The sequence below is a fragment of the Aulostomus chinensis genome, chromosome 13 (genome assembly GCF_037954235.1).
Source record: "Aulostomus chinensis isolate RoL2024-O1b breed Wild chromosome 13, RoL_Achi_v1.0, whole genome shotgun sequence".
NCBI classification, from domain to species: domain Eukaryota; kingdom Metazoa; phylum Chordata; class Actinopteri; order Syngnathiformes; family Aulostomidae; genus Aulostomus; species Aulostomus chinensis.
In genome coordinates this window covers 21,302,422-21,325,416 of record NC_141332.1, presented here as the reverse complement: position 1 = coordinate 21,325,416, position 22,995 = coordinate 21,302,422, and the positions used below count along the sequence as shown (strand labels likewise).

Here is a 22,995-nt window from a genome sequence, read left to right as displayed (position 1 = left end):
TGAACTAACGTGTACATTGTACAGGCAAAGAGAAAAAAAGCTGATCAGAGTCATCCAGCTAATGGTCACTTTTCTTGTCAGCGCTACACAAAGCAGACACTGTTTGTCATTAGAATTTACATCTTTACCACAGAACAAAATGTAAACGGATATGAGATCATTTTGCGCTGTTGGCCGGAGACTGGAATAACCAGCGCCACTTCAGTCAGATTTTGAAGTCAGCGACGCTCTAACCGTGAGATTTCCTGATCATGAAAGCGTTTGTTCCCCGGAGAGGAAATCCCACAGCATGTTCTCCTTCTGGGGCGCGGCTGTTAACGGTACAACACTCTCAGTGGTCTAATCTGTCAAAATGACAGATGGCCTTTAGAGTTTTCCGTCATTGTTAAAAAATTCAACGACTTAGTTAACACGACTCTGCATTGCTAAACAACATGTATGCGAAAGTGTTCTGCAGTGACATTTGAGTAAATCTTAGGCCGATGTGGGTAATGCAATCACTCCCCAAAATCTGAAAAAGTTCCAAATGTTGTGTGTATTTATGTTTAGGAGAGATTGAAGGATTTAACAGCAGGTAGAATCGGTTTACTGTGAGGTGGGTCTATGTGGAAGCGCCAGTCAAACACAGGAAGCCAGAGTCGTAAATCACCCGCTTGGCATGTTCTTTGTGGCTTCTCCTGGCTGCTCAAATGGAAGCAATCAATCATGAAATAAACATAAAAGCTCTCAGAGAGGAAAATGTAATGTGCATTGCTTAATGGGCAGAGCGTGGCAGTGATGTGGCCAGGGGGTGGATGTTGTGCACACATTGACACCACATGGTGGCACCGTGGAGTCACAGGGAGCTTTTACAAACATTACAACACTGTGGGAACCCATCTTTACTTACTCTTTCACATCAACTCTCAATCAAATTGTCTCATACTTGCATTCATCCCTGAAAGGAACTAGATAATTATTACATCCAGAATTTTTTGTTATTATTTGATGGCGAATACTAAATTGACTCTGTGGTCTCCAACACTCCAAAAAGTCCTCTTATTACACATTACCTCTTGTTACAGATACCAAGTCTCCACATTGGCTGGTGAAGTCCCACAGGTGTGACACAAATTCATCACTCAAATTATAATTAGTCATCTAACGACAAAGCATTTGGCTACTGGCTGCTGTTATGGTCCCAACCTGGCTTGGGGACCAAAATCCTCATCCAAGTGTTTTTTTCTTTTCTTTCTTTCTTTCTTTTGTTCATAATCCACCAAAGGAACACTTGAACAAATCACATCAAAAACCAAATTAGTGCTCATCAGACCTAGTCATCCAAAGCACAGATTCCCGTGTTGTGTGCTTCCAAATAATCAGTGAAGACAGAGCTGCAGCCTGTTGGGCAGCAGTTTCTCCCCGCCTCCCCTCTGCTGCTGGCTCTTGCCTCCTCTCTATCCCTGGGTCTTGTCAAATCTTTGGCCCTGTGATGGGCCCATATGAGCCCACAAGAACCACCAACTTTGCAAAGAAAAACACCAACCGTATTTTGCTGGTCTGCTTGTGTGGGCCAGATCGTGTCCGCAGATACACACACACACACACACGCACGCGCGTGCACACACACGCAGAGTAAGTGGTCCAAAGCCCCTTAAACCCGCTGTGGTTTTTCTGTGTGATAAACAAGAGCAGCTGATGAGAGAGAAAACATGACCGAGTGAGTGACACAATCCCGACTCACTCACATGGTTGTCCGACGCTTTAAAGGCACGGTGATGTCAGCGGTCGCCGCTCTCTGACTTTTGACAGATTTTTTTTTTCTTTTCTATTCTGTACTCTTGTTTTCTGTTGTAGAACCTGCAGCTGCTGGGGGCCACAGCCATCGAGGACAAGCTCCAGGATAAGGTGCCGGAGACCATAGAGACTCTAATAAAGGCTGATATCAAGATCTGGATCCTAACTGGGGACAAACAGGAAACCGCCATCAATATTGGTAAGCCCCGGGGACACATCGGTGACTCGTCTTTTATTACTCAAATCTTGCTAGCAATTAGTCATCATTATATAAGACTTGATAAAACCCTACAGGGACGTTTGGCTTAATAAGCTCCATTTAGAGATCAGAATTTGAAGTCACTGAGCCAAGCGTGTTCCCATGTATGATGTAGCTAAAGAGCTTTCGCTTAAAGGACGGTACTTAAACTGGTTTTTTTGTGACATGACCAGTATTTGTTTGCACCTGAAGACTTCAAATGTTTGCACTTCTTGTGGACTTTTTGAACTGAATATAAAGTCACTAAGCCGGATCTGTTGACACCAGCCTCTTACAGCTACTCCAGTCAGACTTGTGGTCATTCTTCACCCAGCAAGACAAACTACTGACAAGTAGAATGTTTCTCTGTCAAACATATCTTGCACAAGCATCTGTCGCAGAATGCAAAATGATGTATGAGCACCCTGCGCTAACATGAAGTAAATAACATGCATATGTACACAAGCAGGCACCTCTCACGTATCTGGCTCCCCTCAGGGGTTTCAGCCTTGCAGATTTTATCAGAAGTGTGAATGACTAACTCTGGCTGGAGCAGTTAGGTTCGTGTTTCTTCTCCCTTTATGGCCCGGACGTTATATATCTGCAATGTGGCTAAATGCATGCACCTTGAATAGAGCCAGCATGTTAACAATGAGGTCAGAAAAGTCGATATTAAAAGTACCTCCGCTTGTGGCTACCTACCACTGAGGGCTGACTGAATCAGTCCTTTGTGCCCACTGTGCCCAGATGTGTGGGGGCTCCGCCGAAGCTCATGCTCACTGGAAGTATTTTCACAGGTCCGCCTTTTTTGACTGAGTTTCTCTGTAAAATCTCCTCTCAATATTGACTTTGTTTTTTACAATTTTCCTCACTGAAAGATGATCTCTATTGCCTGGGTTAATGGTGCACCTTTTGCCTCATCAGACCGGAGAATTTAGTCTGTCATATTATGGTTTTTCTACATTTTGAAGCGGCACGAACCACCCAAATGCTTCATTTGGCTCTGCCTAACAAAAATCAACAAAAACCCAGCTGGATTTACTTTATTGAACAAATTTATGACATAGAAACATGGCAGGTCAGTTTGATGTGACTTGTGTCACCCCAGAAGTTATAAATACTGACATTGTTTGAGTGTGTCTATAATCCTTAATTATCATGACATAATGTACAGTACCTACTCTGACACCAGAGTCTGGCTGGCTCAGGAGAGGGCAATGTTTGCTCTGGGACACACTCCCAGAGCTGTTGGTGGAGGGGAACTATATGTACGTAATGCTCAGGACAGGTCAGAGCCAGAACTCAGTGAAAGGAAAGTGCCTGCTGTTTAGTTTGCTGGGAAACTTTACGAACTCAACTGAAAGTATCGCTGAAGAGAAGGCAGACACATTAACAGCACTTTGTTAATCTTGGCCTAAAGGTGCATCACCCCCCTTAAGCCCGGACCTGTACCCATTATCTGCCAATATAAATACCTGCTTACCTACTTCACCATGTCCAATAATTGATTTCACATCCACATAGTTTTCCCAACTCCCATAATCCTAGTTTGTCCCTGTTTAGTGCCTTCTGTGGGTAAACTGTGCATCCTCAATTGTTGCTCCTGTTGCAACGTCTGAGTCTGCTGTGACATGAATGTTGTCGTGACATTCCTCAAGTCCTTCGGGAGCAATGTTGAGTTCCGCCTGACACGATGAAAGGCCAGGAATTTAACTTTCTCTGGTGAAATAGAAAAAAAGGCTAGTTCAGCTGCTGTCAAATGAGCTTAAGGTAAACACATTAAGCGGAAGGGCTGTGGCATGACTTGAAGGGGGTGGGGGGCTGCAGAGACAGTGTTGAGATGAGGAGACATTTTCCACGCATTGGCAAATTTTGGACATTTGCACCTTTGCGCTTATAAAAACAATCTGCCAGACCCAGACCCTGTTTGGTTTGAACTCCAGCTCTGGGGGGGAAACCTACTCATTTCCTCACGCAGGCCCCCTCGGTGTGTGTGTGCGTGTGTGTGCGTGTGTGTGTGTGTGTGTGTGTGTGTGTGTGTGTGTGTGTGTGTGCGCACAGTTGTGTTCTGTGTGTTTTTGTGTGTTTACCCCTATCTCAGTTTCACTCAGAGAGAATACCACTGATGTATACACAAAACAGAAGCTTTGAGGTCGCCCAATTTAAGAGTCGAAATTCTCTTTCCAGATAGCAGCAAAGTGTTGCAGCCCACAAGTATTCGTGTGGTGTTGCCACAGATGGTAGCTGCGATATTAAACTGAATGTCTCGGTTCATGAAGCATTTCTGTTTTTCCCCAATGGGAGGCTCCTTCTACCACTTTGCTAGTGACCCAGAGCGTCTGTCCCAGCCAAGAGCTGTGAAGGCTCCCCAGAGGGCCGTGCTGGGTAACTCACAGTTGTAACTGCCTATTAAAACAGGAAACTGACAAGCCCTTGTAAACCAAACTCATTAGTCATTGTCCGAGACACCGGCTATGAGCTGTAACATTTTAATTGGTATCGTTTTGCTGCATCTAATGTTGGTTTGAAGTTGTTACATTCTTGCTGTTGAGTTTTGTTTTGTGTATTTGATGTGTTGGATTGTATTCACCCGGCGAATGGAGATCGTCGCTTTGGACAAAAGCGTCTGCTAAATAAAATTGTAGAATTGTAGAGATCTGTAAACTTCATTTTGATGTTGGTGAAAAGTGTCGCTGTGAATAGAAACTTTTTCCTTGCTCCAGACTTTTAAAACCCATTGAATCTGCTCAGTAACGTGTACATTTACGTTTATATTTCCTTGTCTGCTTTTCCTTTCTGGCTACAGGACATTCTTGCAAACTACTGACCAAGAACATGGGCTTGCTGGTGATAAATGAGGACACACTCGATGTGAGTATTAAGCATTTTGTCTTTCACAGGATCAATCAAACCAAAATATGTAAAACTGCAAATTCCCGCTTGTGTCGTCACCCACTTTAATGCTCATCTAATTGAAATGACATCTTGGTAAACTACAAAGTGCCGTTGTTCAACTTTTTTAAACTCTTATTTTGAACGGTGATTGAATGACGTTATCTGGTTGTATAACATTCTCAACACACTGAATTAATTATTTACATTATATAAGAGACGTGAGTCAGTCGCATGTTACGTCATTCTAGACGTTAATTAGAAAACGGATCGGTTCAGTTACACTTAATCCTTTACATTTTAGCACTATTTCCCCACAAAGATAATTTACACAATCTCCACACCAAACCCCTGGGTAAAATAAAATAAAGGCTTGTGCCTACATGGAGGCTCCCACACACGCAGCTACCACAAATCCCCAAACTGCCTTTAACATCTTTAAGGCACCCAGCAGAGAAGTCTGTTAACCCCCGGCAGGAGAGCCTTGTCTGTTGTTTCTGAGATTGAAAAGGGCAAGTCTCTGCACTTCCAACAGCAGAAAGCTGAGAGGAACAGCCAGATGGAGAAGAAACTTGGCTGGGTTTAGTTTTTTAAAAAGAAGGGCCAAATAGTAGTGCATAAAGGAGGGGAAGCAGCAGGAGGGGTGTGTGGGGGTGATGACGGACGGCCTTCATTCTGTCAGCCAGTCGTTAAAGCGTGATAAATTGAGTTGAGGTAAAAATTTGGGGTCGGTGCATTCATAAAGCACACGGGCCGGCGCTTTGAAATGTCAGCTCCCATTCTCTTGTGGTTGAGCAGATGCTTACATAAGGCAGTTTGTTAAAACGCGAAGGGAGAACCCTCTCCACCAAGACTGAGGAGGCACAGTTAACAGAGGGCCAGGCAGCAGGGCTGCTAATTCCGAGTGCCCAGAGTAATTGGAGCATGTCTCCCCTCTTTGCTGTGTTTAGAAATGCTTATCAAAGGAAGGACAGGGTTTTAGACATCCCCTGTACTAAATCTTACTTGAGCTGAAATTCCCAAAGTGGAACTTGGTCTCCAAAGTGGGATTAGGTCATTTTGAACTGCTTTGTCTTCCAGTCTGCTTGTTTAATCAATTTGAGAGCTAACAGCGATTATTGAGCATTAGAATATTAATCTTCACAAAACAGAGCCATACATAGATTAGGGTCATTATTTTCAGTTTTATAAAGTGTTTTATGTTTTTATTTTAAAATATAAGTAATGTAGTTGACTGTGATGCAGGTCAGAAAAGTTAGGGTCCATGCATCTCTTAACGAATCTGGAATTTCCCCTTATTTTGTGCCTCCAAGCCTTAGACAGATGATGACATTACATCCATACAAATGTCCAGATTCCACATCATGAGTGTCACGTCCTGTTAGCTATATCACTCAAGGGCTATATCAACACTGGAGCTCAGTCTTTATGGGAAGCTCTTGTGGATTTCTGAATGGACGCCACATACCCATTCCAAAACCAAACACTAGCTATTCACATAGGCTAAACTGCTCATTATAGCCATAACAAAAAGGCTTTAGGAGGAGACATGTAGCATTAGTGCTAAAACTCCTCAGTGGATGTTAGGGGGGAAATGGCCGCACCACTTGAGGAAATGGTAAACTTTGCTTATCACCGTATGTGATGGATGGATTGTGCCCCAAACAGAGTGAATTCTTTAGCAGACAACTGGTAAAACATGCGTATATGCACTTCATGCACATTTGGCATTGTTGACTGAGATGGAGAGGCTTTTGGCTCCAGAGTTAAATGTACATATCAGCTTCTACTCGGCCCCACACACACACAGAGAGTTCTACCCACTGCTCCCAAACCTCATGCTGTTTTGCAGACCCCACCAGGGATGGTTAAGTCCTTTCAGCTGCTCTCTGCTTGTGTCCTCTCACTCAGTTTCTCTCCTCTGTTAATCCATCATCTCTTTCTGTGTGTATCTCTCACTTTTCTTCTCTCACTTTGTGAAACATAAAGCTGCTTTCTCCAAATATTTCCCTGAAGCAGTGGTTTCAGAGTTTTGTTATGTCAAGTGAATGTTGCGTGGTCCCCCTGGTATAATTTGACTGCATTGACACATTGGACCGTGTCACTATTCTGGACCCCTCCCTCACTCTTCCATTTTTTTTTAATGATTACAGCTGTTTGAGCATCTGTTTGTCACATTAGTGCTGAAACCATGCATGTACCATTAGACTTTACAAAGCAATTGAAGCATTTGCATTGGTGTATTTATTTCATCCACAACACCATAATCTCAAATCATTTGATGAGAGCCAGAAGTGTTGCTGCCATATTTGATCATTTGGTACCGAAATTAATTTTGCATAAATAATTGTATCATTCAGAAAATATAAAACTGCTTTTACTCCCTGATTTCCCCATCTGGGAGGAAGATGAAGTGATGATCTCACTAAACTCCATTGTTCCGGTCCATATGCCCTCACAGCGGACAGTTATGGTTTTACACCATCTCTCATCATCATCATCATTATCATAATCATTAAATGTGTATACTGACATGCAAACATTCTTAGAATTCATCTGCGTTATCGCCTCCGGGAGATGGTCAGCGTGTAATCAACATGTTTTTTTTTTCCCCCCCTTATAGTTTAGTTCTTGCATCTGTTAACACATAGAAAACTGCTTTTGAGCCAAATGAGGAAAAAACAAAACAGACTTGTACAATTATTCATGGTAGATATTTCACATTAGACCCACCAGGGCTGAAGACCTACGATTATTCAACAGCGATGCATATTTCAACTATCGACTGTAACACTGACGGTTTTACTGTTCTAATGACTTATGACACCAACTAACATTCATAAAATATTTTCCATGGTCCAGAGAACAAGGGAAACCCTCAGCCACCACTGTGGAATCCTTGGAGATGCCCTCTACAAGGAAAACGACTTTGCTCTCATTATTGATGGGAAGACGCTCAAATATGCCCTCACATTTGGAGTGCGACAGTATTTCTTGGACCTCGCTCTGTCCTGTAAAGCTGTCATATGCTGCAGGTGAGATTTACTCTTGAAACAATAAAAAGTACGCCTGAGAATATGCTTCCATTAGCCAAAATGAAAGCATGAAGCTGGTGTCGGTATGGCAGCATGTGTGCTCTCTGAGGAGGCTTCTGCTTTTGAAAATACAACTAAATATGCAAACAGAGATGGAAAATTAATCAGGAATCACCAGTCTTAAGCCCTTGTTTTCTCTTTAATCCGTTTCTCTAAACCTAGATACTGAAAACCAAACTGAACAAACAGTACAAGATTATGTTTGTTATTTATGCATCTCATCTCAGCGTTAATGTCTCTGCATTTTGTCCTCAATGTACAAAACAAAGAAAAACAAACTGTTGATCAAAAATTAGAATACAAACCGAGCCCTGGGTTTCTTGAACTGCTGCACCCGTAGTTGTTATACAGCATCTGCAGGAAATTTGGAGAAAATCTGTCAGCAGAACAGTCAAACAAGAAAAGAGTAAAATGTACAAATACTTTTTAACATGTTCCACATGGTACATTACAATATTTGATTTGGTATTTTAATACTTCCAATATTCAAGTATTGCACATAAAATCAGTGGCCCAGTTTCTCTTTCTGAGGTACAACCACAAAGTAAAAGTGTATGCTGTGCCATAATATTTTCATGACAGGTTTTAAAGGTGTTATGGTCATAAATGATGGCGCTCTGTTGACCTGCCCAGGCCACATACATAAAAGGAAGTGCTTAAGTAGTCCAGTGACCATGATTGGGTCCGTGGCCAGAAGTTAGCACCATGTTTTCGGAACAATATCAAATCTTCAGGTGCCACATTGTGAGTCAGCGCATTACATCACATTCGTATTTATATTTTCCCACCCCCGCTTGTGTTTCGTACACTCTGTTGGTACGAAGAGATGAATGAGCCTCTGTAGTAACAGAAGACATCAGTCATTTCACAACTTCTGACACAGACATGCAGTTGACAACAGCATCTCTTGAGACAGCTGTGCAGCAAAGGGAAGCTGCTGTGCATGAAGGTGCAGGTCTGGCTGTCACTCAAGGGATGACGTCACGTCTGAGCTCTTGTATGAGGAGATTTATGAGCGGTGTCACCGTTGATTGGCTGTTCTTAATGACTCTGGTTAGAAAGGGTTACAGGGTCTCTACGAGGAGGGCGAAATGTAGACAGAGGTCAACTAAATTTATCTCCAGCATTTATCCAGGAATGCAGCCAGTCTCTTATGTAACGTCACTGCTTGTTGTGCTGGTGACACAGTTTTGTGTTATAAGTTGTCACACTCCTAGAAGTAGTTCTGGGAATTGAAATCATATCAGTAAGAATTCAGAATCGCTAGATTTCGGACGATTCCCAGCCCTAGCCATGCTGTGACGATAGGAGTCAGTCAATGAGTGTTCCTCAGTCTGCACAAATGTCAAATCAAGTCCATTTATTGATTGAATTCTAGTCATATATAAACTGTTTGCAAATCGCTCTGTTAGTGAAGCTGAAAAGAATAAAGTTTTTTTAATCCAAACATTTCTAACATCTACAACTTTTAAAAAAAAAAAATCCTTTTTGAATCAAAGTGGGGAAATGATAAGAATCGGGACTGACGGACAGATTCTGAATCCATAATTTGCAACCCTTAATTTATTTACAAGAAACCAAATTAGATTCAGTGTGGCCTTTCACACTGATAAAGAGAAAAAAAAAACCTTTAATGTCAAAGTGAAAACAGTCTACTGCGTGATCTGTGTACAGATACACAGAAAATGGTGTGTTTGTTTACAGATCAGGCTCGTATTGATGAACAACACGAAGAAACACAGCAAACAACTCCATCAAAAGATGATTGGAATAGAAAAGAAAAAAAGGGCCGGCGAGCCTGATGTTCAGACAAGGATGATGAAGGTGCTCTTTAGTAGGGAACACAACAGTTCAAGAAGAAAAGTCCACGGCACTCTTTTGGCAAGAATATACTAGAGAGGCTTTATTGAGGTGACTATTTCATTGTGATATCCTGGAAACATCAACAATGTTCTGGCACGTTAAACAGGAGCCGCGTACCGCTCAGTTCCATTTTAGCATGCACAGGGCTGTAGACGTTTGAACTTTAGAGAGCACCCAAAGGTCAGTGAAAAACACAGGAGACGGTTAAAAGAGATGGAAAGAAAGAGTGTGCGCAGCTGTAAATCTAAAAACAGGCTGTCATCAAAACCTGAGTGCCCGTGCAAGACTAGTGGGGGAGGGGACGGGGGGGGGGGGGGCACCTAGCCTTATTGCCAATCTGAAGGAGTTGAAGAGATTGTTGCCAATGCGCCTCATCAGTTGCAGCTTCAACTTTTTTATTTTAATTGGGATTTTCTTTTCATTAATCACTGTCAGAATTTGACAAACATTGACTCAGTCACATAAGACTGAAACCTGCCCAAATATTTTTTATTGGATACACATGTACTTCCTTCAGTGCACGACTATTTCCAGCCGCCCTACCTGTAAGCGAAGGGCGTCACCAAAAGGGCAGACAGAGGTTTTCTTCATCCTCCAGGCTTCCTCAGCATTCTGTTCTACAAAGCTGAGGAAGACTTTTGGTGAAATAATGTTATTTTACGCATCCTGCCAAAGGAAAGGGAAATCGGTCAGCCGGGACAGTTATACAACCTTTCATGAATTATTGTCTGCATATTTTTGGGGGAAAAAGTGTGAATTCATCGTGCAATTGTAGCAAATGTTCATCTTACCCAAAGTGTAATACTGCATGCACTACTTCTGTCTTTCAGAGTATCTCCTCTTCAGAAGTCGGAGGTGGTGGAGATGGTGAAAAAACAGGTGAAGGTGATCACACTGGCCATTGGCGACGGCGCTAACGACGTTGGGATGATACAGACGGCTCATGTCGGCGTGGGGATCTCTGGCAATGAGGGCCTGCAGGCGGCCAACTCTTCTGACTACTCTATCGCTCAGGTGAGCTCGGTGGCAGGGACTCTCACGCGTGAGGAAATGAACAACGTTTTGACATTAAATTTAATTTTGAAGTGTAATTGACATGCATCTGACATGTGAGTATTGAGCTAAATTATTTTAAAAAATCATGTATCAGCGCTCAAGAACTGTGAAAATTCTGTTTGTGACTTGAAGCAAAACACAAACGAATCGGTCAATACATACACACATGCTATACATAAACCACACTAGAGGACCGAATACTCCTCTGTTACAAAGTTAAGATTTTTTTAAAAAGTGAAGTTCAACATAATAAAAACATGTTTTCAAGGCTGCAGGTGCGTGTCATCTTCTGTCGTCTAATAAATCAAATGTTCAGGTTGTCTCGAGTGTAATTTGTGTCAGTGATAGCGTGGCACATTGTTCTGAGCAGCAATAAATAATGAGTCTGCCAGGGCGTTCATTGACTCATACAGTGAAGTAGTAACACCTGTAAGACAAGCATCTGGTGTCGCTTAGCAGAAGTATACAGAAACAGATTCCGGCTAAATGCAATTTAAACACACACTCATGTCTGAGATACTTGTATGTCTGAAACTCTCTCTTGATATGTGATACCTGGAAACAACAAAAGCCACACTGAGCAGCACACAGCTCGGTACAATATTTTTCAATTCTAGCCACAGGGCTTGAGAGTCCTTCTGTTGAAGAGACCTGGATTTGTTCCCACTTCACTCCACATTACCTGGAGGCATGTCTTTTAAAGTCAGGTGGCCTCTTAGAATCCATGTGGGTTGTGTACCAGCTTCCAATTCAAAAGTTACTTATCCAAAGTTCTGGTTAACGGTAACTTAACTGTAATTTCCTGACAGGAAACTGAAATCCATCACTTGAAGTCGTACAACATGTGTGTCTCCCTTTCCCGTTGGTATCCAGAGTACACGATTAGGTGACTCTTCTGTTGTAGATTATTGTGTAGCTAGTTTCTAAGATGAAACGTTAAAAAGCTTGGATTTATCTCTTTTAAAGGCGGTGGAGAGTGAAGAGACTTTAGTTTGAGGCACCCCTGTAGTCTGTCTGTCATCAGCTCGGGCCTCTGCTAACTGAAGTTTTATCTGACCACTGTAGAGCTCAGACCGACCGTGCTTTCATTTTGCCGAGAACTACCGCAGTGCTACTGAAGAACCAGCAGATCCTGAACAAAGAAACGTGTTTGCCATTTCATTTTCCTTCCTCGCACTCCAGTTTCAAATAAATGTCCTTTAGTTGGATGGCAGAAGTGATGCAGCTTGGATATTGATGTGGGTAAATGTGGTTTGTGCTTGTTTTAGTCATTTAATGGCAGTTGAAGATAAAAGACTGGGCGCTGAGGTCTGCTTCAATCTAATCATACTTATCAGCAAGAAACTGCAGTGTAATTTTAACATCACCATAGGCCCCCTTATAGCAGCATAATTATAATATCATTTAACTATTAGGCTGAGCCCTTGGAGACCCCACATGAATGACCTCATTTTCAGCGACTCTAATCTTTCCCTGACAACTTTCTGTAGATGATTCTGGAATGCACGAGTGAGAGATTTGGCCATAATTTGCTTTTGTGCTGCAGCATTGACCTCAGATCGTCCAGATCTCTAGCACTGTACTATACACAGACTGTTTATTTATCTTGGTGTTTTCCTGAATTTTCTTCCCTCCTACACAGTTCAAATACTTGAAGAACCTGCTGCTTGTCCATGGAGCCTGGAATTACAACCGTGTAGCCAAATGTATCCTGTATTGCTTCTACAAGAACATTGTCCTCTACATTATTGAGGTACGTCACACTCAGATGACGTGGTGAGGTAAAGTCCGAGATTCCCTGTTTTTGTTTTTTTGTTTTTTTGTCTGGCCTTGCACTTAAAGGGATACTTCACCCAAAAATGTGTCTTGTTCTTCAGGAACTCACAAATAGGCATTTGATCTCTCAAACCCAACAGGAAGGGTCATAGTTAGTGTTTTGCTCATATCAAAGCAAAGAATGATTAGAATTTAGCTACCTCGCTACAGATGCTACTATTTTGCTTCCCTGTAATTACAAACACAAGATCTCAAGTGTTTCTGACCATGTGCTCTTACAGATATGAGTATGTCTCTCCATGTGCCAGAACCCTTTTTTAAGTTTCACTGAATCTGATGATCTGAGGGAGCAACTCTTCTCTTTATATCCAGGAAAGATGAAACGGAAAGTCGCTCACAACATCGGGTGACAAGTGACAGATACCAGACTCACTATGATTACAAGTTCAAAGCTATGACCAGGAACGAATGGACAGTTTAAATGCTTCCTATCAGCACCAGCGTTATTGATGGCAGTGCTCAGATGTTTTGATCTACAGCTCAAGCGTTTGTCAAGTGCCAACTCTACTTCTTCTTCTTTTTTTTCTCCTTTTTTTTGACTGCATCATCTTAAAATCACAAGAAGTTACCTTTTGCGTGTTTGATCAAACCTCGTCCCAGATTATATGGAGATGCAATGCTCTATTACGTGCTAATGAAAATAAAATGTAACAGTAGAGATTATGTGAGCCCCTCAGTGGAAAACCCCAGAATCCTGTTTGGGAAATATTGACCACACAACAACAAGGAAAACAGAACATGCAAGGACAGCCATGACAAAGTTGAACTCAATGAAAGAAAACATCACAACACACACACACACACACACACACACACTCCGAGGAGTTCTGATAGAAGTGATTTATTCTTTTCTGCATTTCCCTTTTTGGATGTAAAAGGGGAACAATGCGGAAAGCGCAGTGCAATGGCAGGATGGGATCAGACACATGTTTTCATAGTAACATCAGCACGTAACCGGTCATGGAAATGCGAGCTTTTCAAAAGTTCTCTTTTGTTCATCCTCTTTCTGTGACAGTTGGCCTCTGATCCCCTTTTTTCATCCTCATTCCTGTTAATGTGCCATGAAAATCAGTAGACTACCTTTTACATTCCAGGATGTCTGCTTCTGGCTTATCATGACTGAGAGTAAAAGGGAGTAGTAGTGGGGGGGTTTCCCCAGGTTGTACCTGCAGTTACAAGTACTGCAGCTGTTAGATCCTCCCACCTTCTTACTGTTAAGTTTGCAGATTCAAAATGGATTTTAATCTCAACAAGGTGAACTTTCTAAACAGTAAGTTATAGTTGACATTTCATCTGAAGTTAAAGCAGTACTCCTGCATTTCTAGTGCTCACCATTTCATTTGATGAACACGAACGCTTGTGCAAACAAGTTAAAAAAAACGCAAGCTCGTATGTGCAAGCTGGTCGCAGTTGTGCTGATGTGGAAATGTTTTATTGAGTTTGTTCTTGTCTCAGATCAAATTGTTAATGGATTATTGAGCACATGGCTGGATAAGGTAGACTTGGATTATAGGGGACTATGTTGTAGGATTTGCAAATTGATGTTTGGGTAGTTCTGCTGTTGTCAGCAGTCAATCTGCACTGGTGTTTTGTGTATTGTGGAGTCACTAAGACATCCAAACAAGAGGCCAGAAAATGTAGTTGAAAGGGGAAATCACACTTTTTGGTGTAGTATCCCCCCCCCCCCCCCCACCATACACACACTCAAGACTAAAATCAAATTCAGTGGCACAACTTCTGATTTGTTTGAAGCATAAACTCAGGCCTTTATAACCTCCAGTTGTCAGTCTTTCTCTTTTTACACTCTTGAAATGGACCAACAGTCCACAGCCACAATCAAAACATGGTCAAATTTCCTCTCAGCATTGTTTATCTTCCCTTTCTGCGTCTCACTGCAGTTTCCTTTTGAAATATTCCGGTCCTCCTTTCCAAGCAGGTCGTCTCTAACAATTGCAACATAACATTTGTAGTTTGTTTATGACTGTAGGGTGGCCGTCTTTCTAGCACACCTTTTGTTTCTCTCTGAAACATAACCCCCCCCCCCCATGTAATGCTCCTTCAGGGCGTTCAAGTAGATAATAAGAGATTCCTTCCCTGTTTGGTTGTTTCATTATTTCAAATGTCCCTCTTTTGTAATACCTCGACATCTAACTCACGAGCAGACCTCGGGGGTTTTTGGTGAAAGCTGTGTTTGTAGCACTAACAGGTTCACTTTTGTACTCGCATGTTTTTCTCGTCACTCCCAAGGCGAGAATCAAAGATGTTCTCAAAGATCATTGTGTCAGTAGGCTGTCACTCTCACGGATGATTGACTGACAGTCTATTTTGAAAAAGGCGGTTGTAATTACACAAATATTTCTTAAACAATGTGGCCCAGTGTTTGCAAAATTTAAGCAGAATTAATAACTCCCACTTGGTTACAAATTAGGCTGTTAGCCAAAGAATAGAAGTGAAAAGGACTGGATTGTGGCACATTCAAGCTGAGAGACCTTTCCAAAGGAAGCCTTCGCTACTTCATTCAAATCACCAATCCAGCTGGCCACTCAAGTTTGATTGACAGATCGCAACAGTGCTCCAGAGGGGGCTGATGGACAAGTGGCATTTATGAGGCAATTACATGAAAGCTTTTTCAGTGAGGCTCAGTGTATTGAAAGAGTTTTTTTCTCACAGTCGAAGAGCAAAGCTCGCTGAATGGTCAGAGGCCGAGCCTGGCATCATTTGTGTTTGAGGCTTCTCATATTTCCAGAATATTTATGGGCCTCTTCTTTAAGACTCTCTTTATTCCTCTGTTGCTTTATGTGTGTGGATTCCATTAGCAATTCTGCACAAGTAAGCTTAAGAGTATCAGGACTCACATTGTTGGGCACAAATATGCTCAGCCCCACCCTCTGACGACCCCAACCACTTTAGTCGAAGCCTGCAGAGCTGTAGAATCAATGATTTTTGATTTGCTGATGAATATGCAAGGAGACTTCTTATCATCTTGCCCTCGCCCAGCACCCCTTTTCTCAGCTCCCGCTTCCCTCCATCACTGTTTTTCATGATGTGCAGTGGGGGAGAGAGGCCAGCCACACCCCTCCACTGAGTGGTACTCAATGAGGAGAAGAAAAGGGGAAGAAAAATCCTGCCTGGTACTTCCCCTAATGAGCAAATCAATGCATCTGTTCCTCAAGAGATGGAAGCGGGAGAAAGAGAGAGAGAAGCTATGGGGACCCTAAAGACCAGGCCAAAACACTCACACAGAAGCAGTTACCACATGCTATGAATAGGCGCCTTTTTTAACTTAGCACAACAATATATCAGCCCAGAGCCTCTCATTGAGCAGAGCTGTAATTAATTCAGCAGTTTGACCTACCCGCTAGCCTCTCGTTACCATTTCTTGAGCCTGCCATGAGGCAGGTTCATCCCATAACCCATAGCAACGGCATCTGAATGTATTTCTCAGCGAGCCAAGTCTCTGAACTATTCTCACCCTGCCAACAGATGTACTGTACACCTTCTCATTCTCATGGTTACAGAGTCACATGGTCCCAGATTTGAGTGAACATCCCATGTGGGTTTGAAAACAGGCCCCCTCCTATAAAAGAAACAGCATCATGGTAGAGTGCCCCTGATGGTGGAGAGGATGGGATCTGGGTAGGATGGGTGTGGCAGTGGTGGTGGTGGTGTGTGTGCGTGTGTGTGGGGGGGTGTTTGGGCACACACAATTACATAGTTCTCTTCTTTACATGCCTGGCTTCTCCCCCGCGACCAAGGCAATGGGGGGGATGTTACACATTTGTTTTCATGCATACGCTTCCACGATTAAATGGGAAGGACCAGTGACAGATTGGTGTTGGCGAGAGTGGCAGTGGCGGGTGGGGCCCTCAAATAGGCTTTGTCCCAATCAGAGAATTTGTAGCAGTTCATGCCTTCATAATGAAGTTAAATGAAGCGAGGAAATGCTTGGTTGGCCATGGCCAAAACTCAGCACCCCTGATGTTCCCTTGACAGCTTTGGCGTGAGTAATAGTAAGAGCCTGCTGGGGGACATGAAATGTCGAACTGTAACACTGTGATGAACGATTTCTAATATACTTATTGGAGTACTGTACTTAAGGGAAATTGTCAGATATTTATATTTCAGATGGAATACATGTACTTTCTACTCTGCTACAATTATTTGACGTGTAGTTGCGTGTTACTGTCGTGATGAAACCGTGACTTGACTTTTTCTCATGTTTGTGGCTTTACTTTTATAAAAAGTAGCGTGTAGACAGGTTGTACATTCAAATTTTGTGTTAACGGCTCCATCAAATATTGTTTTTCCTGTTGTTGTTCTTAAATTTATTAACGTTGAATTGACTCAATGTCCCATTTAAATCAAAGATTGGAAAATAAGACCAAAAACTGAAAACAGATTTTTGCATCAGAACTTTGTTTTTGTTCTTTCCTCTCCCATTAATCATCTTATAACCCCTCCGATTGATGTAAAACTGTTTGTAAAGTAGTTCAAACTAGCTCCACCTGCAGCAGCTACAAGGGTAATATGCTGCTTACTAAGCATGCTGAAGCTTTAACATAAATAATCATATAACAATACATATGAAATTTGTTTTGTATACATCAGAAATTGTACTTCCTGTGGTCAGTAAACATGTAAATGTATCTTCACTTCTGCATTATTCAGCTGCTTCAACCCCATTGTCGACAATACATACCTGAAAAATGTGTATCTGTTACTCTCGTTAGATGTGTTCTGTCAGGTATTCTGACTGCTGTCCTGGTCTTGGAGGATTTGTTTGGTTCAACTAAGTATGACTAATCAGGATACTGTGATAAGTCTCATCTACACCCACCATATGGTTTACATTACCTCTGTCTCCCTCTCCTGACACAATATATCAAAGTTTCCATCATTCAGAGTCCCTGAGCCCTGACTTTGGCCCTGTAACCAGCCTCATCTGTCACCCACATGTCTTCAGGTAGATCAAGTAGAGAAACAGGGGGCTTGATATATGTTGGTCAGTAATCCTGCAATGAACCTAGGGGACAGTTTGCATCAGTGAGGTGGCACCTGGAGGTCTTTGCTTCTCTGCTGTCACTAATTTTTCTAATTCATGCTAGTTTGGCCCCAAAGACGAACAAATGACTCATCACGGGTCAACACCTAAAAATCGTACATATGAATAAACACATTTTTTACTTTGACAGGATTTTGTTCTGCTTCGTTATCAAAACCATCATTATTGCAAGATTTATCATTCTCACTGGTACACAGATAAATCTCCATGCTCTCATGTCATAAGCGGCCCTGCAGTCTTTACCTGAAGTGTCTTTTGTCATACGGGAATGTAATGCGATGGAAAAAGTGATTTTTGTAATCTTTACTGATAAAAATGAGAAATGATTGAAATGGGAGAAGTAGTATTTTAAACATGGCTTCATCCCTCCAATTTTGGTCTGTCTTTCAAATTGATTTACATTGACATATAAAGTATATGCTCTCTTAGTATTTAGCTGTTTCACAGACAAATGCATTGCCTACTGTGATTTGATTTTCTTTCCAGCTGTTTCACTCCTCTTTTATCTGATTTGTTTCTCTTAGATCTGGTTCGCATTTGTCAATGGCTTCTCTGGTCAGATTCTCTTTGAACGCTGGTGCATCGGCTTATACAACGTGGTAAGTGTTAATATAATTTACCCCATGTTGCTGACAAAGAGCTGAGGTTTGAATGGTCCAGATTATTCTGTTATTCCGTGACTATGTCATTAAGATCCTGTAAAATGTCTCTTGTATTAATGACCTGCCAAGTCCAAGCTTGCGTGTGTTACAAAATATTTTCTTAATGTGAAAGAACAGCACTTTTGTTCTCCTTAAAGATTGCAGTTAGAAAGGGCATCTATGTTTGAATGATAAAAAGAATAGGATGAATGTTGCAGAAATGAAGCTGGCTGCTTATGTGGGGAGTCCCACTGGGCTCTGTAATGGGACCACTCCTAATGAACTCATATTTCATATCTGTCATGAAATTAGTTGAGAAATGCACATTAGCAAGTCCCAGCTTTAATACTATTTTGTTTGGGAAATGATATGTAACTTGAAACTGTTTATAAAAATGAATGACAGTGTAAAATGGAATTTCCCCGGATTACTGATCAGGCTTGTTGTTCCTTGGAGGGACACAACGTCAAGAGAAGAACATTTTCTCAGCCCTACCTCTTGCATTTATTTCAAAATATACCAGCACCTTAGAGCCAGTACTGTATTGGGGGTAGAAGGAGGGTTCAGTCTTTATCCAAATTCCTCTGCTCAGTGGGAGTCTGTTAGAGGCAGTGGTCTGAATCCGCCCCTCAATGGAGATCTTCCCTAGGCCTGACTCTGAATAAGAAAGGAGCCCAGTGGAGCATGTCCTGTGGCCAATGGTCCTGCAGACGGAGGCCTGCAGACTCCCACTCCAGATGGGCCCGTTGGGAACTCATACCAACTGACCTGCTGTGCCCCCCAAGCACACAATACTATTGCTTTACTCTCTGCAGCTGCTATTCAGAGCAGTATTACAACACCACTAAGACACTACGCTCTTGTTGGGCTTAAAAGCTTGCTTTTTAGTCAAGACCATCGCAGATGCTCATTGGAGATGGGTTCTGCATATGAACAGATTTGAAGCATGACAAATCCAAATAAGACAGTCTTAAGGGGTTTGACATCAGTACCGGGTTTATATGGTCATGAAAAACCTGGAAAAGTCATGACATTAGCCATTTCCCAGGCCTTGTAAAAGTAAAGCCAGCAAGTTTAGGAAAAGTCATGGCCAGCTCTGCTTCACAAATACCTGTAGATCAGAGTACATGTGGTTCACAAATCTGTATTAATTAAGCTTGATTTACTTAAAGCTGTAGTGGAGGACATGACATCAGAGGCTCCACTGTTGGCTACTTTTTTTTTTACTGTTTCGGCTGCGAAGAAAGCGATTGTATTGTGTTGAGGGTTGCCCAACCTCGGCGAAATGACTCGTATCACTTTCACAATTCGATCCATTTGTTGTTGTAACATTTTTAAAGGTGTAGAAGCTGTACAATTCAACTATTTATCCTCATTCAGGTTAGCAGGCCTGACTGGAAATAGTTTCCCCACGGCCTTCTCAACTGTTTTGGCTACAAAATGGTGGATAAATTGTTCTGAATAACCCTACTAATTTCACTTTCCGAATCTGACAAGTTCGGTCCAATAACATTTGGGAAACCTCTAAGCTCAAGATTGAATTATTTATCTACGTTCAGTACGTTGCAGACTAGGAGAAGCCAGCTCTGTGCACTATGACTCCCCTCTGCAGCGCAGGAAGAACACGGCACACATGAACGCTATCGACTGTGAAATGCAGAGAGATTTACCAGGCTGCGATGAGCTCGAGTACAACGGATGTTTATTTGTATAAAAAAAGTTTATGAACCCTGTCAAAAATTTAAATCAAGACTGTGAGAGGCAGAGAGATGTGTGAAGCAAATCTGAAGACAGATGTAATAACGGAAAGGTGGCAATGATGAAGACGCCCTGGGGATTTAATGATGGACACTGCACAGTGTTGTTATTACACTGTTGAAGGGCATTTGGCACTAAAGTTGCATAAATACTCAGCAGTTTACTTAGAGGTTTGATATACAAAATGATAAGATAGTGGTCAAAAGAAAACATTCGCTGTCAGTATTATTTTGTTAGGTTTGTAATGAAATCCATATTTAGCATCTGGAATAATCACCAGTGGGTTTTTTTCTAGAAGATAGGAAGTTGAATATAGTGATGTGGAGAGTCATGAAGAAGAATCGAACATCTGTGTTGGTTTAATTAATTTGAAATGGAATTGCAAAAAAAAAAGGATAAAATGATCTGAAATTAATTTCAGCTTTTGCCTGGATTTTTCTAACATGTGCGTGTGGTGTTTTTGTTTTTGTCCAGATCTTCACTGCTCTTCCTCCTCTCACTCTGGGAATATTTGAACGCTCCTGCAGGAAAGAGAACATGCTGAAGTACCCAGAACTCTACAAAAGTTCCCAGAATGCCATGGGTTTTAACACCAAGGTAAACTAGTCACATGCTCTTTATGTATACACATATTTCTTATGTATTTATATATTTGCACAGAACCCACCAGCACTTAAACACAAAGTTGAGTTTGTCTAAATAAAAGCAAACATTAAATTCCAGTATCTGTCTGTTTCCCAAAGCTTCGAACCACACTAAACACTGTGAAGAACTTCATACATCTGAAATATATACAAGACCTTGATTTAAGACTTTTTTTATACGACAATTTTCTGTTACACAATTTGTTCCATGTATTCGATATGTCAGAGTACTTTGCTGCGTATTTCTTTGCTGAATCAGTAAACCCAGTTTCTTTGAAAGTAATAAAGAAGTTTCCTTTCTTTTAATACCATTTTTAACAGTTCTCTGACATTGTACCAGTACTTCAAATTGCATCTCTTTCTAAGGTGTTAATGTATCAGCACGTGAGTCAGAAGAACAGACAGACCTCATATCTTACTTCACCATATACAAAGAAGGTTTTATCTTTTCCTGGCGCTATGCACTCACAGTCTAACTTAACTTAGACACAAATATTTGCACCTCGGGTTCAATGAAAAGGTCAAATGGTCCAGTGCTTTCAAGCAATTAATGTCGTGCAAATGACACAAGCTGTTCCGGACGTGTTGTTTCACGGCACTGATGCATCTCTCTGTCACCGTGACCTGGCAGATGTAGTCAGCAAGTCTCCGGCTGAAGCCTTCTTTGGCCTGGCTTGACCTATTCTGTCTGCCTGCGAGAGCCCTCCATTAGCCCCCCCCCCCCCCCCCCCCTGGTAATAAAGACGTCTCCCCTTTTCCCCACACTGAGCCAGAGAGTCCTGTACCCTCCTCACAGGCGTGGTGACCTGGTTAGCATGGCTTGGAGCTGGATTAAAGATTGATTGGCTATGGGGGTCAGGGGAAGGGACGTTAGGATGAGTAGGGGGATGTAACAGAAAGAATCAGGAGAAGGAGGGAATAGGGAGTGTGTGCTGTCATTGTGTGACGCCGTTTGTTGTGGAAAATTCTGCAATTTGTTTAAGTAAGTCGCTGTTTGTCCTCAGAGGAGGGCTGTCAGGTTGAGTTGAACCCACGGTACCAGACTGAATCAACAAATGACAGCAGAGGGTTCGTGTCTGGTTTTATTGAGCAGCAGATTTTCACGTCAGGTCCATGTCAAGCTCCAGATTGCGATACAGTAACTTGTGTGTTGCACTACATTGACTAGCTGGCGATCCAGTGTAGAATAAAAATATGTCCACATTTAAATAAATAATATTCATCAAACCCCAATTTCACGTCAGTGACATTTGTTGATTTTTGTTGCACTCATAATGAATGCAGGTCAGCAGATGAGTTTGTATGAATGATTTCATTTCTCATGGAATGCTTAACACATAAAAACATGAATGCAGATTTAACAAGCGGTACGTGTCATCTTTATCATAATTATACATTAGATTGTATAAAATCATTTGGAATTCTTGTTAGATTCTGATATGTGAATCCTTTCAAACAAATATAATCACATTTTGGAGGAAAGTTGCTCTTCTGTAACAAGCTCCTAAAATCCGAGTATTTTCCAAAAAGTGTAATCACATCCCTACTGTATTGCTTGAGTTTGTCCTCCTTGACTTGAAAAATTAAAAATATGCTACCTTTTTTGGATTTTTTTTCTTTTTTTGGGATTAACTTAGATTTGTTTGGGCCACGTTTTCCAAGACCCGTAATTGATGACTCGGCCAGGTCAGCAGGTTGTTTTTGCTGGCTTGTCCACTCTTTTTCAGATATATTTTCCTTGCAGCTGGCCTGAGGCGAGACGAGAAAATCCAGCAGGAATTTGGCCCCTCGAAGCCTGTCTTTCTGCACGCCTGGCTCTTTTGTACACAACAGATACTGTCTTTGTGAATTAAAGCTGTTTATGTTGAGGTGAGAGAAGGGAGTGACTGAGGGTGTTAGAAATTCAAGGCGTGGCTTGAACTCTGTCAAACGTTCACTTTTAATGACATATTCCTGACACTTAAGTCACTCAAATAAACCACACTTTATGTGTTGCTTGTGATTATAGCAGTTTCACACCAACTATCACCTCTTACACGGCACCTTTCCCTCGACTGTATTCTTTAGTTCAGTCTTGCTTCACCATTTCAAAAACAAAATTGTCAGTCTTTGAAATATTTGGCTCAATATTTGT

General features: G+C 41.8%; 1 protein-coding gene across 11 annotated transcripts in view; it reads left to right on the top strand.

Moving 5' to 3' along the window:
* The window catches only part of atp8a1 (ATPase phospholipid transporting 8A1), a 97,688-nt gene that overhangs the window by 53,798 nt on the left and 20,895 nt on the right, over positions 1-22,995 (top strand). For all 11 annotated transcript variants that reach the window (XR_015118941.1, XR_015118942.1, XR_015118944.1 and 8 more), the window contains 7 exons: positions 1,837-1,975; positions 4,821-4,885; positions 7,769-7,941; positions 10,695-10,878; positions 12,563-12,673; positions 18,343-18,417; positions 20,692-20,814. Coding sequence is in view for 5 of the 11 variants with exons in the window: in XM_086222064.1 (XP_086078190.1) it covers positions 1,837-1,975; positions 4,821-4,885; positions 7,769-7,941; positions 10,695-10,878; positions 12,563-12,673; positions 18,343-18,417; positions 20,692-20,814 (870 nt within the window). In the remaining 6 variants the exon portion in view is untranslated. The remainder of the gene's footprint in view (positions 1-1,836; positions 1,976-4,820; positions 4,886-7,768; positions 7,942-10,694; positions 10,879-12,562; positions 12,674-18,342; positions 18,418-20,691; positions 20,815-22,995) is intronic.